Source organism: Myotis nattereri, assembly GCF_964212035.1.
Source record: "Myotis nattereri genome assembly, chromosome: 8".
In the NCBI taxonomy this organism is placed as follows: domain Eukaryota; kingdom Metazoa; phylum Chordata; class Mammalia; order Chiroptera; family Vespertilionidae; genus Myotis; species Myotis nattereri.
This window is the reverse complement of record NC_138083.1, coordinates 34,864,978-34,878,882: the sequence shown is the minus strand read 5'-3', so window position 1 is coordinate 34,878,882 and position 13,905 is coordinate 34,864,978. Positions and strand designations below refer to the sequence as shown.

Genomic DNA, 13,905 nt, shown 5'->3' with positions numbered 1-13,905 from the left:
TTAGAGCATCAAGGGAGGGTGCCAAGGGTGCCAGAGAAACTCCGACAACAGCAAGATCCACCCCGGGAGGCCTTCCTGGGGTACCTGAGCTGAGAGTGGGCTGGGAAGGGAGAAGGGTGGGTGATGACGGGTGTGGACACAGATGCCGGGGATGTTGTGTTGTCTTTGTCTTTCCAGGTGTGGGCTGCCTGGCAGGCCCCGCGGGTGTGATAGCGTGGTCCCCGGATCAAAGACCTTGAGCCAGACACAGCCCGTCTGGCCCTCGGTTTCTTTAAAGGAGGAGGATGCTTTCGCTGCTGAGGGATGTGACGGAGCAAGGAGACTTGGACTCAGGCAGACAGGGTCCTAGTGCCAGCTCCACAGGTGCCTGTGCCCTGGGGGGCCGGTAACTTCATCGCTCAAAGCTGCTACTTCCTCATCTAAGGTTGGGAGAATCTTGAAGGTGACCAGTGCCCATGGGCACAGACCTTCCATCACTGCCTCCCCAGGGGTGAGGTCACAGGGCAGGGCTCCCCTTGCCATGTTCTGCCCAGGGTAAATTTGTGACTGACGCTCAGAGGATGCTGAAATCAGATTGGAGGCCAGAGCATCCAACCCCTCTCCCATTTTACTGCTAGGAGCACAGGTTCAGAGAGCAATGTGGCCCTGGTGAGAAGCCAGGCCGCCGGACTCTCGCAGCTCTGTGCCTTGGTTTCCCCATCTGTGCACTGAGCCTGGGAGGTCGTGGGGAGGCTTTCGGTGGCCAGGAGTGTGCTGTACGGACATCGAAGGGTGAAGTGGGGAGTGAAGGGGGTGTCTCTCACGTGTCCCATGTCGGGCATCAGCCACTCATGGATTACCCAGGCGTCTGTCTCTGCCAGACCTGTCTCAAGGCTGCCATTGTCCCAGGGTCAGGAAAATGATAGGTATGGGATTAGGGCTGAAGGTGAGGGACAGGGGGATGGCCCTGGCATCTGGCCAGAGGGGAGGAAGGGCCCTCCTTCCTCTGCAGCATGGGCCGGGGCCAGGCTGCGATAGGGCAGACCTGCCAGGACTCGTGAGCTCCAGGATCACGGCCTCCGGACGAGGCCTCTGTCATACCGCGCCCCCCAAGACACCTGTGTGTGTGTGCCCAACACCCCTCCTTCCCCCCAGACCCACTCAGACGCCCCACCTACAGAGACTCACCCCCACACAGAGATACTTTGACAGATGCACACACCAACACACAGACATCCACTCCAGTAATTTCCAGCACTGCAGCCCCAAGGGATCCTGGAAGGCCCATGCCCATTCCTTTTTTCAAATTTACGGATTTATTTATTTATTTATTTATTTTACATTCTAGCAAATGACACTGAGTTTCAGGTCCATTTAGAATACATTTATTTTAAAATGTATATTTAACTGTATTATGTGTAAACATACATTTGTTTACTAGTAAAAGGAGTCAATTTAAAGGCCAGCACCAGTGTCAATCCCAGGGAAGAGATGGGGCAGAAGGGACAGATATCAGGAGCTGAGCCTCACGTGAATGTCAGCTGTGAGACGTGGAAACACCCTCAGCACAGTCAACGTACAAATGACCATGGGACACAGGCGCACGCAGACATGGACAGACACCAGAGGTCTTTTCACGGACAAATCTGCAGCTGGACATCTGCATCTGCACAGATGCCCCTGGCCACCCGGATCCATAGGCCATGTATACTGACACCTGCTCAAAACTGCACATTCTGGCACCTGGTCTGGCACAGCTGTTCCCCACCCCCACCCCCCACCCCCCCAACCCCCCACCCCACTCCAGCATAGACACACCTGTTCACATCCCTCTTGGTCTCAAACACTTACCTGTGGCTAACATTTCTCGAGCACTTACTTTGTGCCAGGCCCGGTGCTAAGCACTTTTCATTATTTAATTCATTTAATCTGCATGAAACCCTGCTGAAGTCAGTACTACCGTTATCCCCATTTCACAGGTGAGGAAACGGAGGCTCCGAGTGAAGGGAACTGCCCAGGGCACACAGCAGTGAGCAGGTAGAGCCAGGATTTGGACTGAGGCAGACTGGCTCCAGAATTCCAATCCCCAGCTCTGTCTCCTGACTTGCCAGGTGGCCTTGGGCCAGTTGTTCCATTTCTCTGAGCCTTAGTCTCTGCATCTGTGAAATGAGGACAGTCCTCATCTCTCTCAACTGCTTTGTGAGGATTAAAGGAGGTGACGTAGGCAGGACGCCTGGGAGCCTGCTATGTCATTGGCTCCCTCTGAACAGAGCCATCCTCAAGTTACCAAGATTTGGAGGCAACTAAGGTGGGTAGGGAGAGCTTTGCCATTTGCTAAACTATGTAACCTTGGGCAAGGGAGTTGGCCTCATTGTGCCTTAGTTTCCTCATCTGTAAAGTGGGGATGGCGATGGTGCCTCTTCTTATCAGGTTATTGTGTATTAAATGAGATGATACAAGCAAAACCCTGAGCATGACATTCAGCAGGTATTCCACATATGCTCAGGCCTGCCCCAAGACTGTGACCAGCTTCCCTCAGACCCCAAGCTGGTCTTAGACCCCAAAACCCACCAAAGGGGAAGAAAAGCCACACGTCGATTTGCTACAAATAACGAGGTCAAAACATTAGATGTTTGTAATGGCCTTTCTCCAGTTTATTGCCAGGGCCCCAGCCCAGGCCTCCCCACTTCACTCCTTGCTGAAGGAAGCAGCCAGTGGTGCTGGGGGCCAGGCTCCAATCAGGGGCTCCTCCACGGTGCACAGCCAATGGTGGCGTGTGGGCATTGGCAGCTGAATCCTGTCCTGGTCAGTCCAGCTTCAAGTCCATCACCAGGGCGTCCTGGCAGGAGACAAAGGGCCAGGTGTAGGTGGGCGGAGCAATGATGGGGCCACCAGGTGCAGAATGGGATGGACCAAGCCGTGGCCTGGAAATGGAAGCCAGCGTTTGAGAGCAGAGGATGAACGAGGCTCGCCCTATGACCCCTCACCTCTCTACGCTTCCGTTTTCTCCATGGTCAAGTGCGGGCCAGCACCCCTTCCTCCCAGATTGGAGAGACAGAAGGCGCAAAATGCACATTGAATGCTCTGTGTGCGAGGCTTGGCATGGAGTGAAAAGCTAATATTTAGTGAGTGCTTACTGTATACCTTTAGATGAATTATCTCAATAAACAGTTCTCGGGGGCAGGTACCCATATTATCCTCCCCATTTTCAGCGCAGAAAAATCGAGACATAGAGAAAGGTGAGGTAATTTGCCTGAGAAGGCATGGAAAGAGAGTGGCAGAATTCTCATTGCCTTCTAGGGACTCCCTGGCCAAGCAGGGCCAGGTTCTGAGGGGCAGGGCACTGCTCAAGGATTGGCAAGATGGTATTGATGGCCACAGCCCTCCTCAGCCCTGCTCCCCCCAGGAGGAGAGAGGCAGGCTTTTGCTCCTCACTCGTTGGCCAAAGGTGTTGACTGATGTGGCCTTCCCCAGTTCCTTTCCTTACCTCTACTATGTCCAGCTCTGCCAGGTTGTAATTCATGTTCAGAAAGTCTGGAAGCGGAAGTCCAACTCGGAGCACACCTGACAAATACAGTAAGAGTCAGTTCAGCCTGACTACTCTGCCGTTGATTAAGGAGTGGATGCCTGGAGCAGAGGAGTAGGAACTAGTGCTGTGATTGAAGCATGATGACTGCCAGCTGCACAGGCAGAGAGAGCATAGGCCAGATCACTATTTATTCCCATCCCAGGTCTGGGTTACGTTCTGACTCATGGTGTGGCGTCAAGAATCAAGTGACCAAAATTGTGGGAGGTGCCTTTGTCCGTAGACAAGTGATATTAAGACTATGTTAACCTCAAAGATTCAGCAAGATCATCCATTCCCTGTTAGCCTCCCCCATCTGGGGCCAGTGGAGGGGCTTTGAGACCACCAGGTGGCATCCTTTCCTGCTCAGAAAATCACCAGCAAAATCAATGCCTGTTGGCGCCCTTACCATTGACAGCCGGGATGTAGGCTTCTCGAAGAAAGTCAGTGATAAAGCCAGTCAGCTTCTTCTCCTGGGGGACAGAGAAAGAAAGAGAGAAAATACCCACATCCCATCGTTCAATTCAGTTCAACAAAACTTTCAACCCTCACTCCAGCTGGGTCTGGGGACCACAGGAATGAATATTAGACACAGCCAATAATTTGTCCAGCTAACATCAAAACTGGGCCTGACCCTGTTTAACTGTAGGCTGATGCCTTTCACCTCTGCTTAGTCCCATTCAGGTGACATGTGGGCCTTGGGTCATGGTCCCGGCATGGGGGAAGTCAGGAGACACGGGGTGGCCTGTGGACCCCATTCCTGCTCCTATAGAAAATTTTGATCAGTCATTCATTCACTACCTGCCTGTACCTCAGTTTCCCCATCTGTGAAAATATAATAGCACCTACTCACATGGCTTCAGCGAATTTGGGGAAAGCACGAAGTGTTCAGTAAGTACTATGGTCGGGATCATTATTTTTAGCACCTATGGGCTCAGGTTCTGTGTTGGGCTCTGAGGCTACAGAGACTAATAAAAAGAACATCTGGGTCGTCCGAGTCAGCTCAGGCTGCTGCTATGCATGACAATGTTTTCTAAAATCGATCTAAAGAGATGTCCAGATTCTACCCAGAAAAAAAAACAGGGACTCAGAGAAGCTACGTGACTTTCCCAAGGTCAAATAGCAAGTCGGGATCCCCTAATCCCACAGGGACCTACTCTATTTACTTTGCCTCCATTCCGAGGCCGGTCCCTGCAGTCTCAAGGGAGAATAAGCCCCGTCTTGCCAGACTAGGCAGTAACACTTGGGACACTTACCTTGAAGGCACCAACGGATGAGGTCTGCCGGGACAGGCTCAGTAATCTGTGCAGGAGAAAGAAACAAGGTGGGGAGCGGGCAGTCAGAGCCACTGCCCCTGGCCCTGGGGAAAGGGGATCGCAAACACCCCACCCCACCCTCATGCAGAGGTTTCCTCTATGCCTTCCTGTCAGGTGTTTGTAAGTCTATGTTTGCATGCCACCTTTGATGGGGCACTCGTTACCTTTCATTAAAGCCCTTTCTGTTTCCCACAAGCTCAAGCCACTGCCTCCTTTCATTGGTCCTGACTCTTCCCTCAGGGACCCCAAGGCCACATATGCAGAGATTTGCAGGCCAACTAATTAGTCCCAAATCCTTGAAAGACACAGAGTTAGAACCCCCACCCCTCCACACACACACACACACACACACACACACACACACACACAAAATTACATATATATAGTAGTGGTGAGTGAATGAGAAGAGCCTTGAGTGCCAAGCTAAGATCTGAGAGAAGATCATTTAGGCAATGGGGAGTCATTGAGGGTTCTGGAGCAAGAATAGTAACCAGATTGACCTGGCAGTGTGGACTATGCTGGATGGATCAGAGAAGACCCTGGAGCAGGAAAACAAGTGGTGTTGGTAATACCAAGGAAGCCAGTGTTGGCAGCAGACTCCTACCTGTTCAGAGAGGTGGCCATCTGCAACCGGTTCTCACGCACTGAGTACTGAATTTCCAGGTTGAAGTGCTGGCATGAGGGGAAGCAGGGAGGAGGCAGTGAGCCCCATCAGGGCTGGCAAAACCAGAAGTTTTACCACTTCCCCAACACCACCACTACTGCCAAGACAGCAGTGGTCTTCCTCTCTGCCCATCCCATCTTCAGGAACTGAGCACAGCAGTCTCCCCATGACCCCAGCCCAGGCTGCTCATCCCTCCCTGTACCTGGCCCAGGACAGAAACACCTGGCATGTTTGTAGATTCCTGCACACATCATGTAATTTCTCCAGGCCTTTGCACATCCTGTAACCTCTGCCTGGAGTGCCCTCCATCACCAGCCCAACCCCTTTCCTGGCCAGTTCCTGCTCAACTTTCAACTGCCTGCTTAGATATCACCTCCTCTGGGAAGTCCTTTGTGATTTCCTCTAACTGGATTTGGAATCTCTCCAGGTTCCCACAGTCCCCAGGTTAAGCCCTTCACTGCCCTTATAAATGTCAATGGATGTTGAAGGGAGGCATAGGGAGAGAGGAGAGGCAAAGGAAGGACTAAACTATTGACCCTCCATTTGTAGATCATTCCAGCCACTCAAAGTTTCAATGGCAGAGCCAAGGATCAGACATCAGGTGACAAAGTCTGGGAAGTCAGGACCACACAATTGAGATGAACAAAGAACCCTTCATTCCATTACTTCGCTGTCAACTAAAATCCCACCTTCCGAGAGGTTAGGCTTAAATAGGGACGAGATTCCACTCACAGCTTCCAGGAGAAAGAGGGACACAGGAGCCTTGCCCCGCCGCCGCCGGGCAGCGAACATCTCCAGGGTGCCATGGAGGTGCAGCAGGCTCTTGCCTGTCTCCATGGTGACCTTGGGGGGCTTGTTTATCCTAATCTGAGTCACCAAGGGCTTCGGCTTGGGATAGGCCTCAGCCACCTGCAGAAACCAGTAAACTCCCCTCAGAGCCAACCCTCAGACTGGTGGCTTCCGTTGAAACCAGGAGTCTGTCATGAACTAGGTGATTCCACCGTGGGCACAGGAAGTACAACATGCAAAGGCTGGGATGTGTCTATCAGTAAATAAAAAGAACAAACCAGACAATCTGGCTATTTCTATACTGACATAGAAAGTACAACATACACATGCGGACCCAAAGACTGCTTTATGGAGACGTCCCAATGATTCCACCCTGGACAAGGGAGCCGAGCATTGAAAAGCTGCCTCCCCAGTTTCTTGTCCCTTTGACTGGAGGAGAACAGGGCAGAGCAGGACATGGTGATCATAGATAGTTGGGGCACTCACTTCAGGGATGAAGCCAGACAGTGTCTTAGTGGTTTGTGGGGGCAGCTCACCAACCTACAAAATGCAAGTCGAGTTTAGGATTACTGAAGCCTTCCTTAACCACCCTAACCACCACCTCCTCTGACTTAATAAGGTGTGCCCTCTGACGGTCCCTTCATCACAACACTTGTCACTCTGTGATTAAGTAGATAATGAACTCCTGTGGCTTACATATTCTGATACCCATAGTTCTTAGTACATGGTAAAATACTGAGAAAATGTTGGGTGAAAAGGCAGGCAGACAGAAGGAAATGAGTAGATGCAATGGGGGGGGGATGAATAGATGGATAGATGGATGGGGAAATGGACAAAGAGAGGAGTGAGTGAGTGGATGGGAGGATGCATGGATGATTAATGTTTATATAGGAGAATGAATAATAGATGATGGGCAGGTGGATGGGTAGGTGAAAGAATGAAAAGAATAATGAATGGAAGGATGGGTGGATGCAAAGATGATGGAAAGGTATGATAAGTGGATGAAAGAATGGATGATGTATGGATTAATGGACATGAGGATGGATAGGAAGGGACATGGATGGATGGTGGGTGCATGGGTGGGAGGATGAATGGATGCACCAGGGGGGATGGATCGATGGATGGATGGATGAGTAGATGGTGGTTACATGGACAGAGATGGTGGGTGGCGGGGTTAACTAATGATAGAAACCTAAATCAGTTCTGGCATCTCCAAGTCCTAGCATTGCCCACAACCCCGGGATAATTCTAAGAATGAACACATTAGACAGGGACTGTCATTACAGGGGGCGTGGCACTAGACAGCTCACCATGGTATCCTGGATGTCCAAATCAAAGGACTTCTGCAGAAGCGCAAGCTCTGCTGTGAGGAAGGCGGCTGAGAGCAGCAGCTGTGAAGAGCCTTCATCATAGTCTTCGGGGAACTCTGGGGCCTCCCCGTCATTAGCAAGCGGGATGGTGGTGCCCTCTTGCTGCTGTACCACAGGCTGTGGGACAGCAGAAAAGAGACAGTCAGCCTTGGCCATGAGGCGCTGTGGCTAAGGGTGAGTCTCAGTTCTCCAAACTAATGGCACTCAAGCCAGCCCTAAGTCAGCAAGCCATCAGCTGTTAGAGCCAGAGCCCAACCCTCCCAGGGTACCAGTGAGCAGACAGAGGCTGATAGGATAGGGAAGTCAGACACTAAACCACTGGTGGTCTCTCCTAGGATTACTTAAGTAACCTCAGTTAATCTAACTTTGACTGTCTGAGCCCACATTTATGTAGAATGTATTTTCTGTTTTATTCTCAAAAGAAAAAGGTAACTGGAAAATAATACAGGGCCTGTACGAAACACTCTGGAAGGAGACTTTGCAGGGAGATAACTTCTTGGGATTTTTCTTCCCTTCCTTAAAGATGCATCTCACCTAGGCACCTGCAGCTCTGGAAACATGGGTGAGGACCCACCTCAGCCACCAACTTATGGTGGGACCCTAGCTAAGCCTTGCCTCTTCCCAGGCCTCAGTGTCCCTGTCTGTACAATTGTGGGGTACAACTGGGTGAGCCACTCATTGGGAGAAGCGGACAGCCTTGGGAGAAGGTGTGCATGTGGAGTCAGCAGTCCAGGGAAATCAGCTAAGGGACTCGGGGTTCAAGTTGAGAGCAGAAAGAGGGAAAGGACCCCAGTGTCAGGAAATACTTGCATAGGTGAGCCTGGTCTGCAAGGACCACAGCTCCAAACAGCCCCACCACTCAAGCCAGTGAACTTGAGGCCCCAGCCCTCTGGTGACCCTGGTGCTTACACTGAAGTCCACTTGGATGTAGCTGGCTGTGGTGGACGGTACGGATGTCAGGACATACTTCACGGTGCCCATCTGGCCTATGGGCATGGGGGCTGTGTGAAGAGGAGGTTACATTTAGAGAGGCGCCAACCCGGAAGCAGCTCAGAGAAGCCAGCACCAGCCAACCTCCACCCGAGCCTGACCTACGTGCCAGGAATCCTGGCCCTCTATGTGACCCAAGGCAAATTATTTAGCATCGCTGGGCCTCAGTGATTTCATCTGTAGAATGGAGCCAATGGTGCCTACCCTGGAAAGCCAGGCCCACTCCCACCACTCTGCAGGCACAGAGCTTGAGAGTTTGCCGAGGGTTGTCACAGCTCAGTTCTCGCGGCGAAAGGGTGGGGTTAGGATTATCAGCTCTGTGTTACAGATGAGCAAACTGGGGCTTGTAGGAGTGAAGTGACGTGCCCCAGGCCACGCTGCTGGGCACATAAGCCCACCATCTTCATTCCCAGCTACTGGGCTTTCCTCTCCCCCACACTGCAGAGTCCTGTGAATCCCAAGATGAGGGAGGTGGCAGATGCTCTCGGCAAGGAAAGAGGTATCACCGCTTCCCTGGGGACTCCTATTCAGATTGCAGGGGGTGGAGAGCCCACCATGGCTGCTGTCCTTGGAGTCTGGGGGTGATGGATAGAATAATGGATGAAGAGCTAAGAGGCAAGGACCCCAGAGTCCCTCAGGGTCTCAGGCTTCCCATCTGGACAGTCGGGGAATGGACAGACACCATTACCTCAGACCTCCTCTAGTCCCAAGGCTGGGCTGGGAGCAGGCACTTGAATGGGAAGTGGGGCATCAAAGTCCGCCCATCCTGATGTCCCCATGTGGGAGCAGGGCATGGCTAGGACCACTCACCATTCATGCGGGCCCACTTCTTGTTTACATACACCAGGACTGCATCGATGGCTGGACACATCTGGAAGCAGAGAAGGTGCTGGGATAAAAGGGCCCCTGCGAGGAGGACCTCACTCTTCACAGATGAATGGTACTCCATGGGGCAGCCCAAGAGCCCCGGTGGCACAGGGATGGAGAGGCAACCGAGGCCACAGTTACATGGAAAGCCAGTGGCAGAGCTGGGACTAGAATCCAGACCTCCTGGCCCCCGCCTGCAAAGATCAGTGAGGATTCGTGTCCCAGTGATGGGTCATCTGGGCAGGGTTGGCAAGCTGTGATGTGCAGGCTCATTCCTCTCTCCTGTGCTCATGGCAGACATCACTAGAGGATCACAGCACTGTCTCCTGCTGAGCAGCCACAGCCTCAGAATCCTCCTCAGCCACTATCAGCCAATCAGGGTCAGCACCTGAGATAAATCACCTGCCAGCACTCCTGGGGATGAAGGGAGGCATGCGGCCCGCTGGCCGCGAGTTTGACATGCTTGGGGTAGAGGCTTGCTCTGGGCACTCACCAGGCCAGGAAGAACTTTGTGTAGGGTGCTGTCCAGGAACTTTTTGACAACATTCGGCATCATGCTGGACACAGAAAATGGGGGCAGGGCCACAAGAGCAGGAAGTTAGGCACAGGACAAACACGGGCATGGCTAAGGAAGTGCCACGGCTCAGGAAGTGGGTGCTGAGCCGGGTGGCAATGCGAACCCAGCCTTCCTCCCCAGCTGCAGAGCCCCTCACTTGCTAGGCAGGTTGGTCTTCACGCTGACCAGGATGACCTCACAGCCCTCGCTCTTGAATATGGGGAGGCCTGTCTCCTCGTCCTGCAAAATCCGGTTGGTGGCTGTGATGTTCAAGACCACAGTGATCTCCATGCTCTTACCCATGAAGCTGGAAGAGAGGGTAGGCAGGCATCATGGCCATATCTGCCACTGTGGCCACTATCCTTATCTCCTCTTTGCCTGCATTCTCTGCAGCTCTGGCAGGGACCACCCACACAGGACAGAAAAGGGGATAGGACCTGCCCAACTTCACAAAACCAGTCTTCCCTCTTCCCTCTTGCTTTGGTAAACTCTTACACATCCTTCAAAACCCTGCTCAGCTGTCATAATCTCCAAAAAGCTTTTCCTGATCCCTTCATCTTGCCAATGCTTCCTCTGTTCTGGGTTAATCATTCAATATGTGATCGCCTGTGCTCAGGTCTGGTTCCCATCGGAGGTAGGAATCAAGTTTGCATCATCTTAAACCACAGCATCCAGATGGTAAACAGTAGGTACTCAATAAATGTGCATGTAAGACTGAGATGAGGACACCTCCTCTCCTCCCCGGCCACACTCACTTCTTGCCAGTGATGGTCATGCCGGTGGATACACACTGGAAGATGCCCGCCCCTGGTGTGAAGCTCAGTGTGATGACAGGCAGCTGCACGTCCTTCACCTTCATACTGGGAGGGACAGACACGCACAGCAGTGATAAGCGGACAGGTGAGACCCTGCCAGCTGTTCAGTCCACTCCTCCACCCCCTTGCTTGGGGGTTCTTAGGTAAATCCCCTATCCCATGTCATAGGGATAAGCCTGCCTTGTGGGGCCATTGTGAAACAGACAAAAAGCTGGGCATGAGCCAATTTGTCCACAGAAAGACGCCTGGCTGACTGTGTGACCTTGGGCTACGCCGTTCCCTTCTCTGAGCCCCAGTTTCCTCATTGGCAAAACGGGGAGGTTTGCTGGGATCAGGGTTTCTCCCCCTCAGCACTACTGACCTCTTGGGCAGGATCATTCTTTGTTGTGGGGAGCTGTCCTGTGCATCACAGGATGTTTAGTAGCACCCCTGGCTTCCACCCATGAGAGCATCAGCGGCACCTCCCTACCCCCACCCCAGCGAGTCATGACAACCAGAAATGTCTCCAGACATTGCCAAGTGTCTCTTGGAGGCAACATCTCCCTGCTTGAGAAGCAGCAGTCTGGGGTTTGGGATAACAGGGATGTGGCGTGTCTACCTTTACCTGCCCATCCTGAGCTTTGGGCAGACATTGCTAAGTGATCACAGGCCTATTTCCTGCTCAGTCCAGGGAGTGCCTCCCCAGTACATCATTCCAGGCAGCCCCTACCCATCAACTCTATGTGGCACCTGCAAAGGAACCGACCCTGCCGTTAGAAGGTTGATACCTTCCCAGCTTTGCCATTTGAGGATTTTTCTTTCAATCGCACGTACATTCAGTGAGCGCCTGCTGCAGGCAGGCAATTGGAGTCTGACTGTCAACCTCGCTTCCTCCTCCCAATGACCCTGCTCGCAACAGAGCAGGGATTGTCCTCCGCGGACGACGGTGGAGATTGAGACGCAGGCAGGAGCGTGATGTGCCCAGGGTCACAGAGCAAACCAGCAACAAGGCGGGAAGAGGCCCCGCATCCTGCACCCCGCACTAGCTGTCCCGCCTCCTTCTCAGGCCCTGGCACGCCATTCCTCACCACCGTCTGCCCTAGCCATCGCCCCACCCCAAAGCCCCCACCCCACTCACTCAGTGAGGCCCTTGATGGGTTTCACCCCCGGGCGTTTCTTGCCCGCCTCCGCGGCCATCTTCTCCAGGATATGACTCTCGTCCATAGCACTCTGGACCTCTGGAAAGGGCAGGATCCAGAGACACTCAGCTGGGCTCCTCCTGCTTCCCTGCCCGGGGCCAGTTTCTCTGGCATCCTAGGCCCAGGCCACTTACAAGGGGCACCACCATGTGCCGCACAGTCACTGTGCCCCACTCTGAGCTGGGGGGTCCAGGGACCCAGAGATGAGTCATGCCAAGCCCTCCTCAAGCCTCACGAGAAGACAGAGTCACCAGCAATGTCAGCATGAGTGGCAAGAGTCATAGGAAGCACAGGCAGCTAGAGGAACCCCGGGGGGGCGGGGGGGGGCAGGAAAAGAAGATCCAAGGAAGGCTTCCAGGAGGAGGTGACCTGTTAGTTGGTCCTTGAGAGAGGACTAGGGATTTCACCAGGAAGCAAAGGGATAAAGGGGGCCTCTCCAGGCAGCAGGCACAGCAAGGGCAAAGGTGGGGGAGTGGGGAGGGAGGTGGCATGGTGAGGGACGAGTGAGAAACACAGCCTGGCTGGAGGGTGGGAAGGGACGTGACAGACCCCAAGCCACCCTCACACCTGGAACTCATCTGGGATTTTGTTAAAATGCAGATTCTGTGCCTAAAGCCAAGACATTCTGATTCCCCCGGCCTGGAGGCCCCAGCCCCAAATAACACTTCTAGAAACACCTGCATAATGTTCACAGGCTAATTCCCAGAGAGGGGACAAACACTGAGCCGACTGAACTGTCATTAGCCCTTTACACCTGGATGTGACTTCATTTTCCTGGAAGTCACAGAGCTCAAAGGTAGGAAATAAATTTTTACTCAAGTCCCCCCCAAAAAAGTTTCATATTTATTTGATCCTGCTCAGTAAAGACTGGCCACCCTATTTTACATTTCTTTACATTCACATTCAGAGGGTAAGTGAACTCCCTGAGGTCATACAGCAAATTATTGGCTGGCCTGGGATTCGGTTTATATGTGTCTGCCATGCACACAGCCTACGTGTGGCCACCAACCCCTGCCGCCAGAGCCAAGGAGAGGCTCCAGGGAAACAGGATTTCCAGCTGTGCCTCCAGCTTGTGGAGGGACCCTGGACAAGTCACCCCATTTTGCTTGTAAGTGTATTATGAGGATCATGGGATGCTCGAGGCCATGCGAACATGAGCAACCAGTGCGCACTTACTACCTACTCCCTGTCCCGCCCGCCTCCCACCCCCAGCCTCCCCCCGGGCCCACCAGCTCACCGTGGTTCAGGATGTCCATGCCCAACCGCAGCAGCGCCCCGGGCTCAGCTCGTGTGCGGGTCAGCAGGCCGCAGAGTGCCAGACACAGGATCTGCAGCATGGCTCCGCCTGGGCACAAAACCTGGGTTGGCTGCAGCCCACCCGGCCCTGTGTCCCCGGATACCTCCCAAGCCCCAGAGCAGGTCGGGCCCGGGATGGTCTCCAGGGTCCGGGAGCCTTGGGAATCTCGCCAGTTCAGCAAACTTCATTACCGCCTTCCAGAGGGGTCAGTGTCCAGATCAAACACAGGACCTCTGGGGTCCCCCCTGCAGGGCACGTCCCTCGCTAAGCTTCAGTTCCTCCTCTGTGGGCATGATGTGTTCTGACCAGCCTGCACTATGAGGTTGCTGGAGGTTCAGCTGCAGTTTTTTATAAGTTCAAATGTGGCTCCGTTCCAGGCAATGCTGGGGCCGTGAAGGGGATTCCAACCTGGTCTGACTCAGGGAACCCCCTTCCCCCCACCTCGACACTACAGCCAATGGCATCCCCCACTTCCTCCAGCTCCGCCTCACTTCCAGACATCTCAGCTCAGAGCCCCTT

General features: G+C 53.4%; 1 protein-coding gene across 1 annotated transcript; it reads right to left on the bottom strand.

The window, feature by feature from the left end:
- Positions 1-2,785: 2,785 nt before the first annotated feature.
- BPIFB6 (BPI fold containing family B member 6) lies at positions 2,786-13,426 on the bottom strand (the record flags this gene model as incomplete). The annotated part of the gene is made up of 15 exons (XM_081097651.1): positions 2,786-2,818; positions 3,467-3,543; positions 3,954-4,017; positions 4,801-4,846; positions 5,465-5,532; positions 6,257-6,433; positions 6,800-6,853; positions 7,624-7,800; positions 8,593-8,684; positions 9,484-9,544; positions 10,034-10,097; positions 10,254-10,403; positions 10,852-10,956; positions 12,029-12,128; positions 13,327-13,426. The coding sequence occupies 15 exons, from the start codon at positions 13,424-13,426 to the stop codon at positions 2,786-2,788; spliced, it is 1,368 nt and encodes a 455-aa protein (XP_080953777.1).
- Between the last annotated feature and the right edge of the window lie 479 nt (positions 13,427-13,905).